This window comes from Denticeps clupeoides, chromosome 11, assembly GCF_900700375.1.
Source record: "Denticeps clupeoides chromosome 11, fDenClu1.1, whole genome shotgun sequence".
Classification (NCBI taxonomy): Eukaryota; Metazoa; Chordata; class Actinopteri; order Clupeiformes; family Denticipitidae; genus Denticeps; species Denticeps clupeoides.
Genome location: NC_041717.1, coordinates 22,355,438 through 22,376,343, shown reverse-complemented (window position 1 = coordinate 22,376,343; position 20,906 = coordinate 22,355,438). Strand labels below are relative to the sequence as shown.

The 20,906-nt window shown below is 45.4% G+C and overlaps 3 protein-coding genes across 3 annotated transcripts; all 3 read right to left on the bottom strand.

Annotated features, from left to right (window-relative positions):
• Positions 1–2,920: 2,920 nt before the first annotated feature.
• Positions 2,921–7,093, bottom strand: LOC114799712 (beta-galactoside alpha-2,6-sialyltransferase 1-like). The gene is made up of 5 exons (XM_028996514.1): positions 6,607–7,093; positions 5,604–5,701; positions 4,029–4,130; positions 3,566–3,740; positions 2,921–3,162 (listed from the first exon to the last, which is right to left on the bottom strand). The coding sequence occupies exons 1-5, from the start codon at positions 7,091–7,093 to the stop codon at positions 2,921–2,923; spliced, it is 1,104 nt and encodes a 367-aa protein (XP_028852347.1).
• A 1,239-nt stretch (positions 7,094–8,332) lies between these two features.
• Positions 8,333–11,033, bottom strand: LOC114799711 (beta-galactoside alpha-2,6-sialyltransferase 1-like). The gene is made up of 5 exons (XM_028996513.1): positions 10,604–11,033; positions 9,847–9,944; positions 9,654–9,755; positions 9,402–9,576; positions 8,333–8,798 (listed from the first exon to the last, which is right to left on the bottom strand). The coding sequence occupies exons 1-5, from the start codon at positions 11,031–11,033 to the stop codon at positions 8,542–8,544; spliced, it is 1,062 nt and encodes a 353-aa protein (XP_028852346.1). The 3' UTR covers positions 8,333–8,541.
• A 3,540-nt stretch (positions 11,034–14,573) lies between these two features.
• On the bottom strand, positions 14,574–16,881 carry LOC114799710 (beta-galactoside alpha-2,6-sialyltransferase 1-like). The gene is made up of 5 exons (XM_028996512.1): positions 16,533–16,881; positions 15,693–15,790; positions 15,500–15,601; positions 15,248–15,422; positions 14,574–14,830 (listed from the first exon to the last, which is right to left on the bottom strand). The coding sequence occupies exons 1-5, from the start codon at positions 16,879–16,881 to the stop codon at positions 14,574–14,576; spliced, it is 981 nt and encodes a 326-aa protein (XP_028852345.1).
• Positions 16,882–20,906: the final 4,025 nt, after the last annotated feature.

Below are 20,906 nucleotides of genomic sequence, written 5' to 3'. Positions count from 1 at the left end.
CCACCCTCCTGAGACATTTACTCCACACAGAGATATTTACTCCACCCTGAGATATTTACTCCCTCCTGAGACATTTACTCCCTCCTGACATATTTACTCCACCCTGAGACATTTACTCCACCCTCCTGAGACATTTACTCCACACAGAGATATTTACTCCACCCTGAGATATTTACTCCCTCCTGAGACATTTACTCCCTCCTGACATATTTACTCCACCCTGAGACATTTACTCCACCCTCCTGAGACATTTACTCCACACAGAGATATTTACTCCACCCTGAGATATTTACTCCCTCCTGAGACATTTACTCCCTCCTGACATATTTACTCCACCCTGAGACATTTACTCCACCCTCCTGAGACATTTACTCCACACAGAGATATTTACTCCACCCTGAGATATTTACTCCCTCCTGAGACATTTACTCCCTCCTGACATATTTACTCCACCCTGAGACATTTACTCCACACAGAGATATTTACTCCACCCTGAGATATTTACTCCCTCCTGAGACATTTACTCCCTCCTGACATATTTACTCCACCCTGAGACACTTACTCCACCCAGATATTTACTCCTACAATAAACTGTGCAAAACCAGAGCTGGGAGCACAAAATAAAAACCCTGCATGTCAAACACTGAGCAAATATTCATGTACCTGCAGCAGAACATGTCGTCTCCTCCTTCTCTGTATTATGAGTCTGTTTTGATCATTCATTAGTTTCATTAGAGACGGACATTTACATTTACGGCATTTACCAGACGTCCTTATCCAGAGCGACTTACAGTCAGTATTTACAGGGACAGTCCCCCCCCTGGAGACACTCAGGGTTAAGTGTCCTGCTCAGGGACACGATGGTAGTAAGTGGGGTTTGAACCTGGGTCTTCTGGTTCATATAGTCAGTAGTTACAGGGACGGTCCCCCCTGGAGACACTCAGGGTTAAGTGTCCTGCTCAGGGACACGATGGTACTAAGTGGGGTTTGAATCCAGGTCTTCTGGTTCATATGCGAGTGTGTTACCCACTAGGCCACTAGCACCACCAGTGAAGATGAACTTCACTTTTGAATCAGGACTGTTTTAGACGGTCCCATCCTTGACGTAAGATGTTTAGAAGTGCTGCCTCGTCTTTTGTCACGGCAGAGTGACAGTGTGTGTCCTCGTTTGTCGACTTTGTGATCTGATCCAGCGATGATGACCGGTCATCCTTCCTCCCCGCTGATCCCTGCTGGTGCTGATGATGCTTGTTTTTATGGATGACATGACGCTCATTTTGTTCAGCGTAGGAAATGTTATACAATTTAAATTTTACACGAAATAATTGTATTTAATTTGATTTAAATGCATAATTAATCCACAATGATATCATGATTTGGTACAAATGCAGCAGGCAGGAAAGGTCTCGTTCTTCACCAGCGCCAGCTGGGGGAAATGTTGTGATATGAACGATATGAAGCATTTGAACATTTCACCCCCTCCACTCTTCTCCTCAGCACCCAGACCCCCTCCAGAGTCTCATGGAGGGACCGCCAGAAGGATCCTGGTCCCTGTCAATGAACTGCTGACGAGACGAACCAGGGGGTCACCACAGCCACCACCACCGTAACAACTACAGCTTCAGGGATCTTCAAATGGACCAGCAGCATCATGGTGGACACGTAATGTTGACCATGACACTGGACTAGAACCTACTCTGCCCTGTCCAGCGCCTCCAAACATGGACAGAAGCTCTAGACTACACTGTGGACGTCTCCACCTCTTTCTTGGACAGAATGTGCCCATGTAAAAAAGAGGGGAAATGGCTTGTAGGAAGTGTGTGTGTGTGTGTGTGTGTGTGTGTGTGTGTGTGTTTCTAGGATGTTCTTGCAGTAATAGTGAATTTAGGCTCACGCTGGAATGACTGCGTATAAGACAGACGCGGCAGAAGTGCAACACCAAGGCGTGGCTGCTGGAGGCCGTCAGGGAGTGATGGGTCTTCAGGCTGGTGGTGGTAGTCTTAACCCTGAGTGTCTCCAGGGGGGGACTGTCCCTGTAACTGCTGGTTGTAAGTCTCTCTGGATAAGGACGTCTGGTAAATGCTGGAAATGTAAATGTCTTCGTCTCTCACAAACGGCCACAGTCTCGCGCTTCATTAGGCTCGTCCCTCGTCACGGAGAAGTGGGCGCCGGCATTTAGTCGCTGCTCGGCTGATCTCTGAGGGACATTCACGTCCTCCCTGCACTAATCCGGAGGACGGGATTTCTCCAGCTAACAGCCGCCATCACGTCTTTCCCCAGCTGGACAAAGGACGATGCGCCTTCTATCTACACAATGCTGAGGTCTGCAGGGTCCTCCACCGTCTCCTCAAACCTCCTGATGGATGGAGCTCCTATTAAAGGGCGCAGCTTGACATTCCTGTACATGGACTAATCCTGGTCCCCGGGGTGGTAGTAGCCTAGTGGGGTAAGACACTCACCTATCAACCAGAAGACCCAGGTTCAAACCCCACTTACTACCATTGTGACACTTAACCCTGAGTGTCTCCAGGGGGGGACTGTCCCTGTCACTACTTCTCTGGATAAGGACGTCTGGAAATGAAAATGTAAATGAAGTCCATTTCTGCCTGTCATGGCTGCCCACTGCTCACTCAGGGTGATGGGTTAAACGCAGAGGACACATATCACTGTGTGCACTGTGTGCTGTGCTGCTGTGTATGACAATCACTTCACTTTATTTTCGACTGGATGTCGTTTATTCATTTGCTTTTAAGTTAGAGGAAGGCCGGAAAGAGAAAAGTGGACACGGCGTACGTCACATACATATAAATACAGATGCGTTCACATTCCTGTTTAGAACCGCGGAGCTCCGGCTGGGAAACCAAAACCAGCAAATTCAGAGGCGGAATTCAGGCAGCGGGCGCGACCCAGACAGTAACGGTTACGGACACGTTATCTGCGACAGTCCACTCAGCGTGACCCGTCCCAACGAGAGGACATCTTCACTGGTGCCTTGGTTGAGGCGCTTGACGAGGCTCTTTTCGAAGGTCAGCGGGTGGTAACCTCCATACGTGCAGTAGGTCTTGTGCTTCTCGTAGTAGTGGCACAGGCTGGTCTTCCTGTGCGAGGGCAGGAACTCGTAGACGTTCACCTTCTCGCAGAGGTTCATCATCAGGGCAATGCCTTGGAGAAGCAGCTCATTTAGTAATCCACCATTAAAATGTACATTTCTCCATCATGGTCTCATGTTAAAGATGCCTGCAAACTGTAGAATCGATTATAGAACCCGTGTTCTATAACAGAACCCGTTCTTTCACACACAAACATGTTTTTAAAATGCTTTAACGCTGAAGTTCTCATCTATTGTTCTGTTTCGTACCGGAGAACTCAAGTGTTACTGAAGATTTGAACAGTACAGGATTTCTCCACAACTTCATTCATATCCTCATCCTCGTAAACATCTGAACAATGTTCACCTGAAAACTTCCACCTGGTCACCTGGCTGCAGAGACAGAATCTAAAATTGAAAATTGGCACCTGCCCAGTGAAGTTCTACGGTAGGATCTACGGCCTGATTTCCACCCACCTTGCATTCCGGTAGAAGGCGGGTTGAAGACCAGGTTCAAAACAGTGTTGTCCTGAATCACATCCCAGAGGTTCCAGTGATAGGAGGGGCTCAGGATGTAGAACGGCTGGTCGGGATGGAGCTGCCGATACTTCTGGTAGGACTTGAAGAAGTCAAAGTCTGGCTTCTTGTACCACTAAGACGGAGACGGAAGAAGCGGGCGCAACACAGAAAACACAAAAAAACGGGTCCCGTTACACCGATCAGCCATTACAAGCAGCTCGGACCTGGCAAGGCACATCACATCACATCAGATGCTCCTCAAACCATTCCAAAGCACCAATACTGTTTCCATGACGGATGTTTGGGTAGGTGGCCCGCCAAGGTTCCAAAGCAAGGCTCCACCGGCTTCACTGGGTCTCCGTCCTTTGACATAAAGTAATGGCCGATCGGTGCTGGAGACTTGTCCAGGATCCGTACTCACGTCTGTCAGGTTTCTGGAGTAAGGCGCCGGGTCCCACACGAGCAGAACCCCCGTCTGATAGAGATGCGAACTGGAGAAGGCGTCCCAGCTCTTCACCACGACCTTTATTACAGCAGAATGAAATTAATCGTTTTTACGGAAAATATGGCGTTTCACCAACTTGCACTGCCTGTCAGAAGTCTGGACGCCCCAACTCAATTATGGATCTTGCATTTTTTATATGATAGAATGACCCGGAAGATGCAGGACTATATCATGTGAGGATTGTATGGGTCTGCACTTTTCACGTGTTGTTTGACCATCACCTTTAGCCAAAAATCCGTAAAACGGGAGAATTGTGAGCCATTAGTGCGAGAATCAGTTTCGTTATCTGCGAGCTTTCTTAGCAAGAACAGTTGTTGTTGTTTTTTTTATTCCCCAGGCGAGATCGAGTAAAGATATGTTTAAAAAAAAAAAAACACATTTTAATTGAGACCATAATAAAAAAAAATGGGAAAAGTGACTTATTAGTGACTTATTAGTTCTGTAACGTATTTAATGATTAAAAAAAGGTGTATGTGTGTGTGTGAGAGGGCAGACCTTCTACCTCTCCCTCTCTGGTGTGTGTGTGAGAGCACAGAACTCCCATGCGCAGACCTTATCCCCCTCTCTCTCTCTCTCTCTCTCTCTCTGGTGTGTGTGTGTGTGTCTCCAGGGGGGGACTGTCCCTGTAACTACTGACTGTAAGTCGCTCTTGGATAAGGGCGTCTGATAAATGCTGTTAATGTAAATGTCAGCCCCACCCCCTAAAAAGGCGCGGCCGCAGTCCGGGAGGAAGTTTCAAATAAGGTCATGCACACCTACACTGACACACACTGATACACGCATACACTCCCTGCACATTCCACACCTCCTGCCATTGTGGGATTTATTTTATTGCGTTGCCGCAGCCACAGCATTTAATGACCAATATGACGCAGTATTATGTTTCATGATTTAAATGATAGCATTGAGATGACGACTTGCGCTGTGCCCTTTTTGTTTCCTGGACTGATTTCTTTGGTTTTATGTCTAAGATCTGTGTATTTACAGCTCTCTCCCTCCATCTGACCCCCCTGAGTTGGCCCACCACCGCCCAGGCAGGGTTAGAAGAAGAAAAGAAGAAGAAGAAGAAAAAGAAAAGATTATTGTCTCAGTTTTGGTTTGCATTCCAGTTGCATTTTGCCTCCAAATCCGTTACATTTCTAGGTCACATTATTAGTGGAAAAGACAAGGACCCGTCATCTAAACACCCCACAGCCGTTACTGTAAAACAGTTGTTGTCGTTTATTGGCCTTTTGTTCCTACTGTAGAATGTCGGTTCTGGTTGGATACTTCATGTTACTTTATTATTTTGCATTATTTTACCGCGTGCATTATAATCATTTTTTCTTATTTCTTGATTTGATGTTTTTATGTACTTATGTACCCCTTGTGTGTCTGTTGTTTTTTTTGTTTTTTTTGTATAGCATTCTTCTTTATGGCTTCATCTTAGTTTCCAAAACCACCAGAGAGTCGGGGCGTCCAAACCCGACAAGGTATTTGTGAGAATCCCACCTTGGAGTTTACCAGGCGGAGGGTGGTCTTGTTCCCCACATCTACACTGTAACCGTCCGTTGTTGCGGAGTTAAAGCGAAGCACGGCATCATGGGAGTCTTTCAAGAAAGAAAGAAAGAAAGAAAGAATCCAAATGAAACATCATTTCCAGGTCAGTGGCTCTAATAAGTAAACTTTTATTATGCTCATGCCCCTCTTTCACATTTTACCTAAAACTTCCACATTGTGACCAAAAAATAAAAGCTGTTGGGGATTTTCCAGTGAAATATATCGTGCGTCACCTGCCCTCTGCTGACGATGCACCCCTGAATCAAATTATGGACTTCAAGGTCCTGAAAGCCTGGACAACCTGGAACTGGGGACCACAATTCCAGGTTTTGAGGCCCTACAGGTTCTCGAGTTCAACATTTCCAGGTTCTTGAAGGCCACTTATCACCTGTGATGATTGAGATGTGCAGGATCCTTGTATTTCCTGTCTGTATCTGTCAGTATGGCCATTAACACTGCAATATCTTACCATTGAAGCAATCATAAAAAAAAACTAAAGTACTGATCATAATTGTGGGCTTCAAGAACCTGGAATTGTGAAGTTCACAGGCTTTAAAAGGCCTGCTCATCACGTCCACTTCCACGTTTCGAGGTCGGAGTGGCCACGACATGTAAAACCCTGATTCCTTATCAGGCGCCGGGCTGATCGTGTCCTCGCAGAGCCGCTACACATTAACCAGAACGTGGAACAATGCTCTCTGATAACCGCCTTCCAGAACCATCTCTCCATCTTGTTATTAAATCAGCGCTCTTGAAATGTACATGATGCATTGGATATACGGTCGTATGTTTATGAACGGACAACGCCGGACACTTCCTGTCCATCGTGTGGTTTACGGCTGTAACTTCAGAACGTCACCGTCATGCTACCATCACACCAAAAGTGACACCGTTATGTTCTATTTCAAAGGATATTTTAATGGGATTCATCTTCATCCTGCACCATGGTGCTTACCAATCTCCGGTCCCAGTCCCGAGTTGAGTAAAGCTCCTGCAGACGTGACCACAGCGCAGCTCCTCAGAGGACCCAGGGTTTCCTCCAGGCTTTTTGAGGGAAAGCTCCTCTCCCACTCGTCCCCTGAAAACGGCCCATCTCCCAGCTTCACGACGCTGAGAGGGACCTGCTTCTTCAGCGCACACATGATCTCCTTCCGGCTCCGCTCCCCGCTGCGCCCTCTCACCCTCGGCCGGACGCCGAACCATCCCCTCGGCCTCCCCCGGACCGCCTGGCGAATGTCCACAGGCGGCGCGTCCTCTTGGCGGGAGCCGTGTCCCTCGAAGTCCCCGGCGGCGGGCCGGCTGAGGTTGAAGAGCGTGTAGGATGCGGCGGTGAGGATGAAGGTCAGGAGAAAGCACTGCCGCTGGAGGCTCCCCTGCATGGTTGAAGGCTCCTCCAGCGCATCGCCGGGCAGCGGAGGCTCCTCCCGAGTCTTATCGCACATCTGCGGGTGAAGAGGACCTTTGGACAGCAGTTACTTGCACGCAGTAAAGTTTACGGCCTGAGCGGCGCGGTGCAGCCGCGGGCAGATGAGCCCGCTTGGAAATGCATGCAAACCAACCTTCTACGCGAAGCCTCCTCTGATGCCGTTCCAGTTCGTTCATGTAGCAGAATACGGGGCACATTTGGTGGAAAAGGATATAAATGACACCAAATAATGAAAAGTGGCGTAGCAGGCCACATCAGGGATGAGAAATCGCTTATCGTCACATGCCATGAAGAGCAGAGTGTAAAACAACGGGAAATATGGGTTTTATGGGCAGTAAATTGCATGATGAGCGTCCCGTGATGCCGTGTAGATAGATACTGCAAATAAACCATATTAACCGAGAGCTGCATGCTGCGGGACTTCTGTCCCACTGCCAGATCTTGCCAGTAAAAGGATCTTATTCCTTTACATTTCCAAAAGGACTGTTTTATACTCATTCAGAAAGAATTAAGGTTCCACAAAGCAGGGTTTCTTCTCAGACAGTCATGGCCTTCTGTCTTTTTTTAATATTTTGTCCACCTCTCTGTGAAAATTCATCTGTACTCCCGTTAAAGTGGCGCCCCCTGGTGACCACAGGGATGTCCTCCTTTTATGAATTAACTGAATTTATTTGAAAGTGGACACAATGTCACAATTTTTTTTTTTTTTTTTAGAAATGGATAGTTTTAATCTTTGGCTTCCAAAATATATATGGAACTTCTAAGTTCTACAAAAGCATACGGAGAACTTGCATGAGGATGCACACCATGACACATGCAGATAAGATACTTCCCCCTGGAGAACCCGTCTGAAGCTGGAACTGCGGTTCTCCTGTCAATGATTAACGTGTTCAGAAATTCAGATGGACAGGAGGAGAACGTTTAAAAAGCCACGCAGAGGACAGCTGGACCAGGGCGAAACCATGGCCGACTCGTTCCGTTCCTTTTCAGATGCAATATTGCCTGCGCAGAATGTATTTCATGACTAAGTGGAAACAGGAAATGAAGCTGCGATGAAAAGTGCTGAGAGATCCGAACTTGTATCTGTAGTATATGATGGAAGGTAGTAGTCTAGTGGGTAACACACTCTCCTAGAAACCAGAAGACCCAGGTTCAAACCCCACTTACTACCATCGTGTCCCTGAGCAGGACACTTAACCCTGAGTGTCTCCAGGGGGGGACTGTCCCTGTAAATACTGATTGTAAGTCTCTCTGGATAAGGGCGTCTGATAAATTCTATAAATTTAAATGTAAATCTTTTGTCTGACTGCTAACGCTGAACTAGGTAAATATTATTCATGATAAATGACGTCCCGTTTGACTTTTCCCGGTACGATCAGGGTTCAAGGTTGATCAGTATTGTAGTGGAAACTTTTAATGATCCGTAATAAATCAGAGTGAACGACTCTGGACAGGACTAGAACTTTAGGGACATTTCTCAGGACACTTCTCCTGCGAAAGTCCATTTAACGTCACTTTCCCCAGAGCTGCAATATCCTCATCGCTTCCCTGATTAATACGGCCGATTAGCAGCTTTTCGAACTTCATGGGATGGTAGCTTCCTACAGTACAGCTCCAGCTGCGGTGCTTCTCGTAGTAGTGGCAGAGGCTGGTCCTCCTGTGCGATGGCAGGAACTCGTACACGCTGACCTTCTCACAGAGGTTCATCATCACAGCAATGCCTACAAAGCAACATGTTATTATAATATAAAGCAGGACTAGGGCCATTATGCCATTAAATAGTCAAAAAGGAGCCTAAAGCCAAGAGACAGAATCATCTACTGAAGAAGAAGCCAATGTAATTGTACATCTACCGCACTACTAAAGGGTGGTAGTAGCCTAGTGGGGTGGTAGTAGCCTAGTGGGTAACACACTCGCCTATGAACCAGAAGACCCAGGTTCAAACCCCACTTACTACCATTGTGTCCCTGGGCAAGACACTTAACCCTAAATTGCTCCAGGGAGACTGTCCCTGTAACTACTGATTGTAAGGGCGTCTGATAAATGCTGTAAATGTAAAATGTAAATGTAGTTGAGGAACAGAACTGAACTTGAGGGAACTTCAAAAATGCCTTAAATATTGAAGTTTTCTTTATACAGTGAATACATGTAATACAATGAGTCGTTACGGCACTTTTACATCAGCCGCCCTTATCCAAAGCGACTCACAGGCAGTAGTTACAGGGACAGTCCCCCCCTGGGGACACTCAGGGTTCCGTGTCCTGCTCAGGGACATGATGGTACTGAGTGGGGTTCGAACCTGGGACTCTGCAGGTTTTACTCACCTTGCATGCCGGTGGATGGAGGATTCGGTACAATATTGGGGACGGAATTGTCCTGAATCACATCCCAGAGGTTCCAGTGGAAGGCTGGACCCAGGATGTAGAAGGGCTGTTCTGGGAACAGTTTACGATACTGCTGGTAGAGCTTGAAGAATTTAAAATCTGGTTTCTTATACCACTAGGGGGAAGAAAAATGAAGAACTATACGTGGTGAAGTTCCTTTCGTTTCTCTGTAAAGATCTGACGGGGACTTACTTGTGTCAGGTTCTTCGAGTAAGGAGCTGGATCCCAGACGATCAGAGTCCCCGTCTTGTAATCAGGAGATCTGAAGAACTTGTTCCACTGCAGAACCACTAACTTGGTGCAATAACACAACGTCAGCAAGACGTCAGGCAACGTTGGCCAATTAAAGGTCAGGACAGAATGTTCATGGTTCTAAACGTTCTACCTTGGAGTTGACCAGACGGATTGTAGTTTTATTCCCTACATCCTGGCTGTAGCCAGTAGTTGTTGCAGAATTAAACCGGATTACGGCATCGTGGGAGTCTGAAAGAGGACAAAGTGTTCAGTTTTTGCCGCGGTTGATGGTCCAGGTCGCGTGTGGTTAATCGTTTCACCGTGTAGTCCATGCTGTTACCCTTTCTCAGAGGGGGTCACCACAAAGACGTCTTTTATTCGTAGAGACTTGAACTCCAGTGTGGGTTTTACATTTAACTCCCAATCATTTTTACTAATGAAGAAAAATAATGAGCTCGTGCAGATTGTCATTGTCATACACAGCAGCACAGCACACGGTGACACGGTGAAACGTGTCCCCTGTATTTAACCATCACCCTTGGTGAGCAGTGGGCACCATGACAGGCGCCCGGGGAGCAGCGTGTGGGGACGGGACCTTCATAAAGGGGACCTCAGTGGCACCTTGGCGGATCAGGATTCGAACCGGCAACCTTCTGCCGCTTCCTTCACCGCTAGGCCACCACTGGCTCTTGATGAAGGCACCACTGGTATGTTTCTGTGTAGCCAATGTTACCATAACGTTCAGGGAATATTTTTTAAATGTTTTCTTTATGTTTATAATAGAACTATTATAGAACCAGAGAGCTAAAAGTGGGTTTGTTTGGAATAAAATATGATCTCCTGTTCACCTCCTTCATAACAGATGCAGAGCCAACAGCAAGATGATGAACCTGCACCATGGTGCTTACCAATCTCCGGTCCCAGTCCCGAGTTGAGTAAAGCTCCTGCAGACGTGACCACAGCGCAGCTCCTCAGAGGACCCAGGGTTTCTTCCAGGCTTTTTGAAGGAAAGCTCCTCTCCCACTCGTCCCCTGAAAACGGCCCATCTCCCAGCTTCATGACGCTGAGAGGGACCTGCTTCTTCAGCGCACACATGATCTCCTTCCGAGTCCGATTCCCACTGCGACCTCCCACCATCCGTCTCACGCCAAAGTAGCCGGACGGCTTCCCTCTGACGTCCCCTGAGACGTTCCCGGTCCTGGGAGGACAGGCCGCCGGCTGGTCTGTCTCTGGTACGTGTCTGTCAGTGAAGGTGTGGAGGCCACCGTGTGGCATGTATAAAAACAGGCTCATGGTGACGGACAGGGCGAGGGCGCAGAGGAAATACGTGAAAAGCATCGCTGGAGAACCTGAGGTGAAGGCCTGAGAGAAGTCTCATGCAAACTCGGGCCTCTGGTCTGTATCTAAGGCAGTAGCTTCAACCCGCCACGAGGTGGCGCTTTATCGCGGCGCATTAATTCTAATTGGAAGGCTCGTCCCTGTTGGGGCTGCAACGTCATTTCCTGTTGGGGCTGGAGCGTCACTTCCTGTTAGGGCGCCAGACGCTGCTGCGTCATTTCCTGTTAGGCGCCAGATCTAGATTTCCGTGTGAAAAGTCCTTCTCGTATGAAGCGTCTGGGGTTTTGAGCCTCGTTTATGTTATAAGCTGATTAAATTTTTTATTGCCCGGAGTCCGTCTCTAGATGGCGCTGTTGCCCCATGAAACGCCGCACTGCCGCCTACCTCCCGGGACGGTATTATAATATAAAGGGGCAGTGGTGGCCTACCGGTTAAGGAAGCCGCCCCCGTAATCAGAAGGTTGCCGGATCGAATCCTGAGCCGCCAAGGCGCCACTGAGGTGCCACTGAGCAAAGCGCCGTCCCCACACACTGCTCCCCGGGCGCCTGTCATGGTGCCCACTGCTCACTCAGGGTGATGGGTTAAAAGCAGAGAACACATTTCGTTGTGTGCACCGAGTGCTGTGCTGTGTATCACAATGACAATAATTTCACTTCACTTAAAGACGATGAGGTGAACCAGGAGAAGATCCAGAAGAAGTAGAAGAAAGAATTCAGGTGGGGAAAACGTCATGTGATGAACAGAGAAAGGAGTTTCAGCAGGAGAAGGAGGAACGTGAGATGGTGAAGATGCTCCATGAGGTCCAGTTACAGCCGGGACGGTATTACAATATAAAGACGATGAGGAGAACCAGGAGAAGATCCAGAAGAAGCAGAAGAAAGAATTCAGGTGGGGAAAACGTCATGTGATGAACAGAGAAAGGAGTTTCAGCAGGAGAAGGAGGAACGTGAGATGGTGAAGATGCTCCATGAGGTCCAGTTACTGGAGCTGACGAATGAGGAACTGGACTTTCAAATCCATTACAATTAAAACCGCTTTAGTGTTTCATATTTCAACCTCCAAACGTTTATTAAGCTGAAATGCATCGTTTTTGTCCTCTAGCTTCCTTGCGAGGTCCTCGTCGCCTCCGTCCTTGATAAAGTCCAGGCGCAGCTTACTTCAGCTTACGGGTCACTTCAGGTCTTCAGGTCGAGACCGCATCTGTAGACATGTGGTTCTTCAGAACAGTCCCATTAACAGCAGATATTCATCAGTCATATTTTTACTTCTTCATTCTTTAAATTAACCAAAAATATGAACAAAGAAAATTATGTTGCGGTTGCAGAAAGTGACGATCTCGACCCCGTCGAGTCCCATCAGCTGGACCATGAGCTCCTGGATCATGTCGGGGATCCGCCAGGCCTGTGGTGAATCGTGTGAAACCACGAACGGATTCAGCGGGCGGTTTTGTGACCGGCTCAAGGTTGAAGGGAGCGGAGCGATGGAAGCCGAGGGTGAAGACGGAAAAAAAAAAACAGAACGCAGGACGTGAGGAAGAGGAATAAAAGAGGGAGGGGTCTTGTGAAGTGATACACAGCAGCGTGTCCTCTGTATTTAACCATCACCCTTGGTGAGCAGTGGGCACCATGACAGGCGCCCGGGGAGCAGCGTGTGGGGACGGGACCTTCATCAAGGGGACCTCGGTGGCACCTTGGCGGGTCGGGATTCGAACCGGCAAACCTTCTGACTACGGGGTCACTTCCTTACCAGCTAGGCCACCACTGCGACTTACAGGAGGAAGACACCAGCAATTTTGAGTTACAAAACTAAGAGCCCTGATGAGGCTGAACTTGTCAGGAATAGAGCATGCTGGGAATTGTTAAGTGCGGGACGATTTTTTTATTTTTCTTGTTTTGTGCAGTGTGTGTGTGTTTTTAAACAAAAAATACTTTTATTTTTGTGTTCCCTTCATTTTTCCAGCAGTGTATTTTGTACTGTAACCGCGTCGTTTCCCCACATAATTCAATAAGACATTTATTCTCATTACGTAGCACGAAGGTAGAATGTGAGGATGAGGGATCATACGAGCTTCATCTCGCCGGCTTCTGTTCAGAAGCTGGCCTGACCGACATCAACAACCTCACCAGATACATCACTGCTGAAAATAATAGAAAAGTCCGGGTTTTTAGTATATTTAGTATTGCTACACTAAACTCGTACTTTGTTGTGCGAACAGCATTTTTATGACTGCTTCACACCTGTGTGGCAGCTTCACTCCATGGTTCTTTAACAACAGCCCACAATTCAGTTACACTTCTTGGTTTCGCTCCAGAAACAGCATTTTTGATGTCACCCCACAACTTCTCGATGGGGTTAATGGTCCGGGGATTGGGCTGGCCGCTCCATAATGTTTGGAACCAAGACTTTGCACGTTTACTAGCGTGTTTGGGGTCCTTGTCATTTCAGGGGCGTGTCCTCTTCGGCATAAGGCAACACGACCTCTTCGAGTATTCTGACATGTGCAAACTGATCCGTGATCCCTGGTATGCGATAAATAGTAGGAGAAACATGCCCATATCATGATGCTTGCACCACCACGCTTCACTGTGTACTGTGGCTTGAATTCAGAGTTTGGGGGTCGTCTCACAAACTGGACCCTTGGACCCAAAAAGAACAATTTTACTTTCATCAGTCCACAAACTGTTCCTCCATTTCTCTTGAGGCCACTCTGATTTTTGCCTATTTACATTCTTACATATATTTATTTATACTCAGTAGATATATTATTTATAAAAATTATAAACTTACACACGCTGCTATTTTTTTGGACACGCCCCTTTCAACTATTTACCCAATCGCACAGCCTTTAGGGCGTGCACATCATGGACGCTGGGTCTCGCTTGATGTCTGAGAATCCACCGCACCTACTGGTAACTAGCTTGCCATGAAGCAATAAAAAAATAGACCAAAACCCTGGATAATTCTGCACTGCTGTTATTTTCAGCAATACTGCATGTGTTCTATATTAATTCTGAGCCATGTCCTGCGGCACGAATCTACAGTGAGAACGGTTCAAGTTGATGATATGTTGAAATAATCTTCACGCCACTGAGGAGAAGGTTCCACAGGAACTGCTCAGAAAAGTGTCACCACACCGTGCTGAGAGATCCGAACTTGTATCTGTAGTATATGATGGAAGGTAGTAGTCTAGCGGGTAACACATTCACCTATAAACCAGAAGACCCAGGTTCAAACCCCACTTACTACCATCGTGTCCCTGAGCAGGACACTTAACCCTGAGTGTCTCCAGGGGGGGACTGTCCCTGTAAATACTGATTGTAAGTCTCTCTGGATAAGGGCGTCTGATAAATTCTATAAATTTAAATGTAAATCTTTTGTCTGACTGCTAACGCTGAACTAGGTAAATATTATTCATGATAAATTACGTCCCGTTTGACTTTTCCCGGTACGATCAGGGTTCAAGGTTGATCAGTATTGTAGTGGAAACTTTTAATGATCCGTAATAAATCAGAGTGAATGACTCTGGACAGGACTAGAACTTTAGGGACATTTCTCAGGACACTTCTCCTGCGAAAGTCCATTTAACGTCACTTTCCCCAGAGCTGCAATGTCCTCATCGCTTCCCTGATTAATACGGCCGATTAGCAGCTTTTCGAACTTCATGGGATGGTAGCTTCCTACAGTACAGCTCCAGCTGTGGTGCTTCTCGTAGTAGTGGCAGAGGCTGGTCCTCCTGTGCGACGGCAGGAACTCGTACACGCTGACCTTCTCACAGAGGTTCATCATCACAGCAATGCCTACAAAGCAACATGTTATTATAATATAAAGCAGGACTAGGGCCATTATGCCATTAAATAGTCAAAAAGGAGCCTAAAGCCAAGAGACAGAATAATCTACTGAAGAAGAATCCAATGTAATTGTACATCTACCGCACTGCAACAAAATTAAAAACCTCATGTAGTTGAGGCACTGAACTGAAGTTGAGGGAACTTCAAAAATGCCTTAAATATTGAAGTTTTCTTTATACAGTGAATACATGTAATACAATGAGCCGTTACGGCACTTTTACATCAGCCGCCCTTATCCAGAGCGACTCACAGGCAGTAGTTACAGGGACAGTCCCCCCCTGGGGACACTCAGGGTTCCGTGTCCTGCTCAGGGACATGATGGTACTGAGTGGGGTTCGAACCTGGGACTCTGCAGGTTTTACTCACCTTGCATGCCGGTGGATGGAGGATTCGGTACAATATTGGGGACGGAATTGTCCTGAATCACATCCCAGAGGTTCCAGTGGAAGGCTGGACCCAGGATGTAGAAGGGCTGTTCTGGGAACAGTTTACGATACTGCTGGTAGAGCTTGAAGAATTTAAAATCTGGTTTCTTATACCACTAGGGGGAAGAAAAATGAAGAACTATATGTGGTGAAGTTCCTTTCGTTTCTCTGTAAAGATCTGACGGGGACTTACTTGTGTCAGGTTCTTCGAGTAAGGAGCTGGATCCCAGACGATCAGAGTCCCCGTCTTGTAATCAGGAGATCTGAAGAACTTGTTCCACTGCAGAACCACTAACTTGGTGCAATAACACAACATCAGCAAGACGTCAGGCAACGTTGGCCAATTAAAGGTCAGGACAGAATGTTCATGGTTCTAAACGTTCTACCTTGGAGTTGACCAGACGGATTGTAGTTTTATTCCCTACATCCTGGCTGTAGCCAGTAGTTGTTGCAGAATTAAACCGGATTACGGCATCGTGGGAGTCTGAAAGAGGACAGGAACTCAAATAACAGTTGGTAGTCCCAACAATCCATAGTCCACGTCTAGCCACACCCCTTTCTATCTACTCTGCAGCGTTGGCCTTTGTTTGACCTCCCAGATCCCAGTGTGCAGAATTGTTTACGGCCTCCGTTATAAAAACTCTCACCTGCTGCAGCCATGTTCTACCTCCTCACTACGGCAGCCCAGCGACTGTTTTTAATGACTTATTTCCCGCAAGTCCCGGAGGATGTCCGAGTGAGTGATGAGACGAACATGGTGAATGGGGTGACGTTGTACGCAGCCAAACTGACCACGGACCAATGGCAGGCCTGATAAACCCGGCACTGGTTGAACACAGGTTAATCGCCTGGTGAAAAACATTGACTGGTTGCCGCTCCTGTGCTCCCTGCATGGCAGGCAAGGCCAAGCGCAAGTGTTCATGCAACACGTATGTAAGAAAGGTAAAAAAAAAGGATTTATTTTGAATGGCTCTAACGATCATGTTAATATCAAAGTGATCTGTTCACCGGGTAAACAAGCTGGAACCACCGTGGACCTGGTGGACCTGGCCGACAGAAAAACTGGGTGCTTCAAACACACATTCACACAGGTTGAAAGGGGTTAAACTTTACCAATTCATAAATACTCCTAAATTACAGTCATAATTAACAGTTTCATGCCTGTTCACCTCCTTCGTAACAGATTTGAATATTCTGTATTTTGGAACCTGCACCATGGTGCTTACCAATCTCCGGTCCCAGTCCCGAGTTGAGTAAAGCTCCTGCAGATGTGACCACAGCGCAACTCCTCAGAGGACCCAGGGTTTCTTCCAGGCTTTTTGAAGGAAAGCTCCTCTCCCACTCGTCCCCTGAAAACGGCCCATCTCCCAGCTTCATGACGCTGAGAGGGACCTGCTTCTTCAGCGCACACATGATCTCCTTCCGAGTCCGATTCTCACTGCGACCTTCCACCATCCGTCTCACGCCAAAGTAGCCGGACGGCTTCCCTCTGACGTCCCCTGAGACGTTCCCGGTCCTGGGAGGACAGGCCACCGGCTGGTCTGTAGAGTGTCTGTAGAGTCCACTTTGTGACATAGCAACGTAGATCCTTGCAGTGATGTGAGCTCTGTAGAAAACAATGGTCACCGTGACAGATATGAAGAGGGCGCAGATGAACAACTTTACGAATGGAAGCATCGCTGGAGAACCGCTGGAGAACTTGAGGCGTCTGTCCTGTCAAACGGACAGTGCCAATAAGGAAGTTCCTTAAGTAAATGTTTAACAAGCTCGTTTTCAGAAGCTGGATGTGTCTCTCATTTCAAGAAATAGATTCAGTTCTTTTTGGAGATAAATGTGTAAATATGCTATTAGGAAAATGTTTTTTTTTGTTTTGTTTTTTTTAAATGAGGAAATGCTTTTATTCTCTAGCATAAAAACCCCATATTCCTAAAACAAACGAAATCAGGATTATATCTGAATTCGTATTTTTGAATAGTTAAAAAAAACACTTAGTACGACTATATTGTCGTGTTAGAGTTGTACGCCGTTCCAACACTTATAAACCAGAGAAGAATGACACGAAGAAGTTGAGCTCTTTTACTTGCAAGGAGAGCGATCAGAGACGACCAATACAGCAGCCTCCAAAAAGCTCTGCCGTCTCTTCCGCTTCCTCTCTTTTTATTCAATAATAGGGCGGTACATTCATCACAGGATCACACCAAATAAGCTTATAATTTGCATGTAGGTTTGTCTCTTTGGTAGACGCTCCATCGCCAAGGTCTTCTTGTTTTTCTTGCTTCTCCGCGGCTGCAGGCCTCCTCTTATCAAGTCGCGGTCATTCTGTTCTGCAAACAGCCTTTAGCCCACCAGTTTCTGAAGAGACTAATGATTCAATGTAGTGCGCATATTAAAAAGATTAATATAGTTTAATGCATGCGAGATATATATATATGTCAAAAGGATTAATAGAGTTTAGTACATGTGGGATATATATGTCAAAAAGGTAGTAAAGGTTAATAGCATGATAACTTATATACATTTTCCAACAATTCCCCCCTGTTTATCATGTATCATACCTTTTTCTAAATCTCCTGTTTTTTTTTTTTTTTTTTTTTTTTTTTTTTTTTTTTCTTAACAATAACAACAATAATAATAATAGAAAAAATCGTGAGTATAGTGATATATACATATATCTTTTTTTTTTTTTTTCTTAATAATAACAACAATAATAATAATAGAAAAAATCGTGAGTATAGTGATATATACATATATCTTTTTTTTTTTTTTTTTTTTTTTTTTTTTAATAATAACAACAACAATAATAATAATAGAAAAATCGTGAATAAAGAAAATAAAAATAATAGGAAAACATTGTGATTATCACACAGATTGATAATGCCGTCCTGGACCACATAGGGACTGTAGTACGGTGCTGAGAACAGGCCACATGACGCACCGAATCGAAACCACAATGCAACCAACCAAGCATTCAAGAGAACAAAAACGTGGTGTCGCTGTTCAGGAGAGGACAGAATAAACGCTACCCTGCCGATTCAAAATTTTTTTTTTTTTTTTTTTTTTTTTTTTTTCATTGAATCAGCAGATTCAAGTCTGCTGAGAGATCCATATTCTACCATCCTATCACCATAAGTCACCATATTTCCGAACGTCGTTTCCAGCCTTATCCAAACAGCACCTTGCCTGATAAATATAGGAAGTTCAGAATTAAAACAACAAAAAGCCTGATAAATTCAGGAAATACAGAATTAAAACAACAAAAAATACATTTAAAACATAATGAGTCAAGCATGAAAAAAAGCATGCATGAAAAATCAGCTACAGGACATAGTGAAGGAGAACAGAGGTGACACGGTCACAACTTTGGAGGCCTAATGTGGGTGGGGAATCTGTTTAAAGCTAAGAGGGCCTGCTCTGCATCAGGGTTCCACAGCACCTGAGAAGACATCAATTTATAATGAGTGAGGGCAGTTAAAGGCTTGCTGAACCTTGGAAGAAATACTCAATGGTAGGAACAAAAGGCAATAAATAACAACTGTTTTACAGTAATGGATGTGAGGAGTTTGGATGACAGGTCCTTGTCATCTTCCACTAATAATGTGACCCAGAAACGGAAATGTAACAGCAAAAATGCAACTGAAATCCAAACCAAAACTGAGACAATAACCCTATTGCTGTGAATAACAATAATAATAATTATTCTCTAAATGCTCTCGGTCTGGGTTCAAGGAAACAAAAAGTGCACAGCGCAAGTTATAACCAGAATAATGTAGTCATCCCAATGCTACCATTTAAATAAAAAACAATACAGCATCATATCGGTCATTGGCTGGGGCAACACAATGAAATTAAATAAAATCCACAGTACAATATAAATGTGAAGCCTTTTTTTTTTTTTTTTTTTTTTTTTTTTATATGTCTTCCACTGTTCTTTTTTACATGGCTGCACTAGAATCAACAATGAGAAAAGAAAAAAATTCACTTGTCAGAGGGATGCGTATCAGTGTGTTATGTCTTCGTATTCAGCGTGAGTGTCAGTGTAGGTCAGTGTAGGTGTGATGGACCTTATTCAAAGACACAGTAACAGAGGCAAACAGTGCAGCCGTTGGGAAATCTCCCTTCTTAAATAAAATAAAACAACACAAAACCCAGAAAAAAGAACCCAAAGTGTACATACAACAGTACAATATTCATTTAAAATTGCACAGTTTAGATGTAATGTATATATTTTCCCCAGCTTTTCACAAACTTAATTTTAAAACTCTCAGAAAGAAAAGAAAACAAACAAACAAAATACACAAAATGTAAATTCAAAATATTTCCCATATTCCCTTTAAATCTGAATAAGGTGGAGACCCGTTGTAAATCGCTGTGCTGATGCCCAGACGGTAAAATCTATTGCTAAGAGTTCCAAAACAAAACGAGAGAGAGAGAGATAGGCCCCACACACACACACACACATACCAGAGAGATAAGGTCTGCCAATGCGTGTAGACGCACATACCCACACACACACACACACACCCACACACAGAGGCTGGAGTGTCTCATCAGAACTCCTGTCCTGCACTTGTATTTTCCTGTAGATGTAACCATTCCCCTATTCCGCCAGTACTGAGCAAATGTATATTGGCTATCAGTATATATAGTAACATCTTTCCCTTTCATTAATTTACAAGCCTCAGTTAGAGCAATTATTTTGGCTGCTTGCGCTGAAAAAGTTGATGGTAAGTTGTCAGCTTTAATCACTGCTGTCACCATGGCGTAGCCCGTTTATGTTTTTCCCAAATAATTTTTCTTTGAAGAGCCATCGATGAATATTACCTCACCCTGAGGCAAGGTTGGTCACTTAAATCTAATCTAGATTTAGCTGTGTGTTCGTGTTATTCTCCGTCATCGGGTAAAGTTAACAATGTGGCTGGGTTAAATGTGGTGCATTGTTCGATAGTGAGATGTGGCTGTGACAGCAACGTGGCCATGCAGGAGAGGTGCCTTGCAGGTGATAAAAAGATCATATTGGTTTGCAGTAGTAAAGCAGCCACTGCATGTGGGACCTTAAGGGTCAATGGGTGGAATAAAACTATTCCGGCACTTGCTTCTACTGCCATCGACGCCGCTATCACCGCCCTCACACAGTGTGGCAATGCGCGGGCTACATTATCTAATTTAGATGAAAAATAAGCTATCGGTCTCAGGTTGTCTCCATGTTGTCGGCCTAGGACAGAAGTCATATATTTGTCTTTGCAGTCCACCATTTGTATAAACGGTTTACTATAATTTGGCAAGGCTAGAGCTAAATTGGAGGTCAGCGCCTGTTTAATATCACAAAAAGCTTTTTTCTGCTTCTGACGTCCAATTTAGCGGTGATGTCATTTTCAGGTCTTCAGTGTAAATTAAAGCCGTGAGTGGGGAAGTAATCTCAGCGTAATTTGGTACCCAACTTCTACAATAATTAGTTAATCCTAAGAATGACATCATTTGTTTTTTATTAATTGGTTTTGGCGCCTGTAGGACCGCTGTTTTCCGTTCTTCTAGAATAGTTCTGCCGCCTGCACTGAGGTGGTGACCCAGGTATTTGACTTGTGGATTCCACAATTGCAATT

Coding starts and splice junctions, on each gene's coding strand:
- LOC114799712 (XM_028996514.1), bottom strand. CDS start 7,093: ATGTGCGATAAGACTCGGGAGGAGCCTCCGCTGCCCGGCGATGCGCTG. Junction 4,131..5,603: donor TCCGCCTGGTAAACTCCAAG/GTGGGATTCTCA, acceptor GCTGTAATAAAG/GTCGTGGTGAAGAGCTGGGA. Junction 3,741..4,028: donor ACTCCAGAAACCTGACAGAC/GTGAGTACGGAT, acceptor TCTCCGTCTTAG/TGGTACAAGAAGCCAGACTT.
- LOC114799711 (XM_028996513.1), bottom strand. CDS start 11,033: ATGCTTTTCACGTATTTCCTCTGCGCCCTCGCCCTGTCCGTCACCATG. Junction 9,756..9,846: donor TCCGTCTGGTCAACTCCAAG/GTAGAACGTTTA, acceptor TATTGCACCAAG/TTAGTGGTTCTGCAGTGGAA. Junction 8,799..9,401: donor TCCATCCACCGGCATGCAAG/GTGAGTAAAACC, acceptor GTTGCTTTGTAG/GCATTGCTGTGATGATGAAC.
- LOC114799710 (XM_028996512.1), bottom strand. CDS start 16,881: ATGTCACAAAGTGGACTCTACAGACACTCTACAGACCAGCCGGTGGCC. Junction 15,791..16,532: donor GGGACTGGGACCGGAGATTG/GTAAGCACCATG, acceptor GTCCTCTTTCAG/ACTCCCACGATGCCGTAATC. Junction 15,423..15,499: donor ACTCGAAGAACCTGACACAA/GTAAGTCCCCGT, acceptor TCTTCCCCCTAG/TGGTATAAGAAACCAGATTT.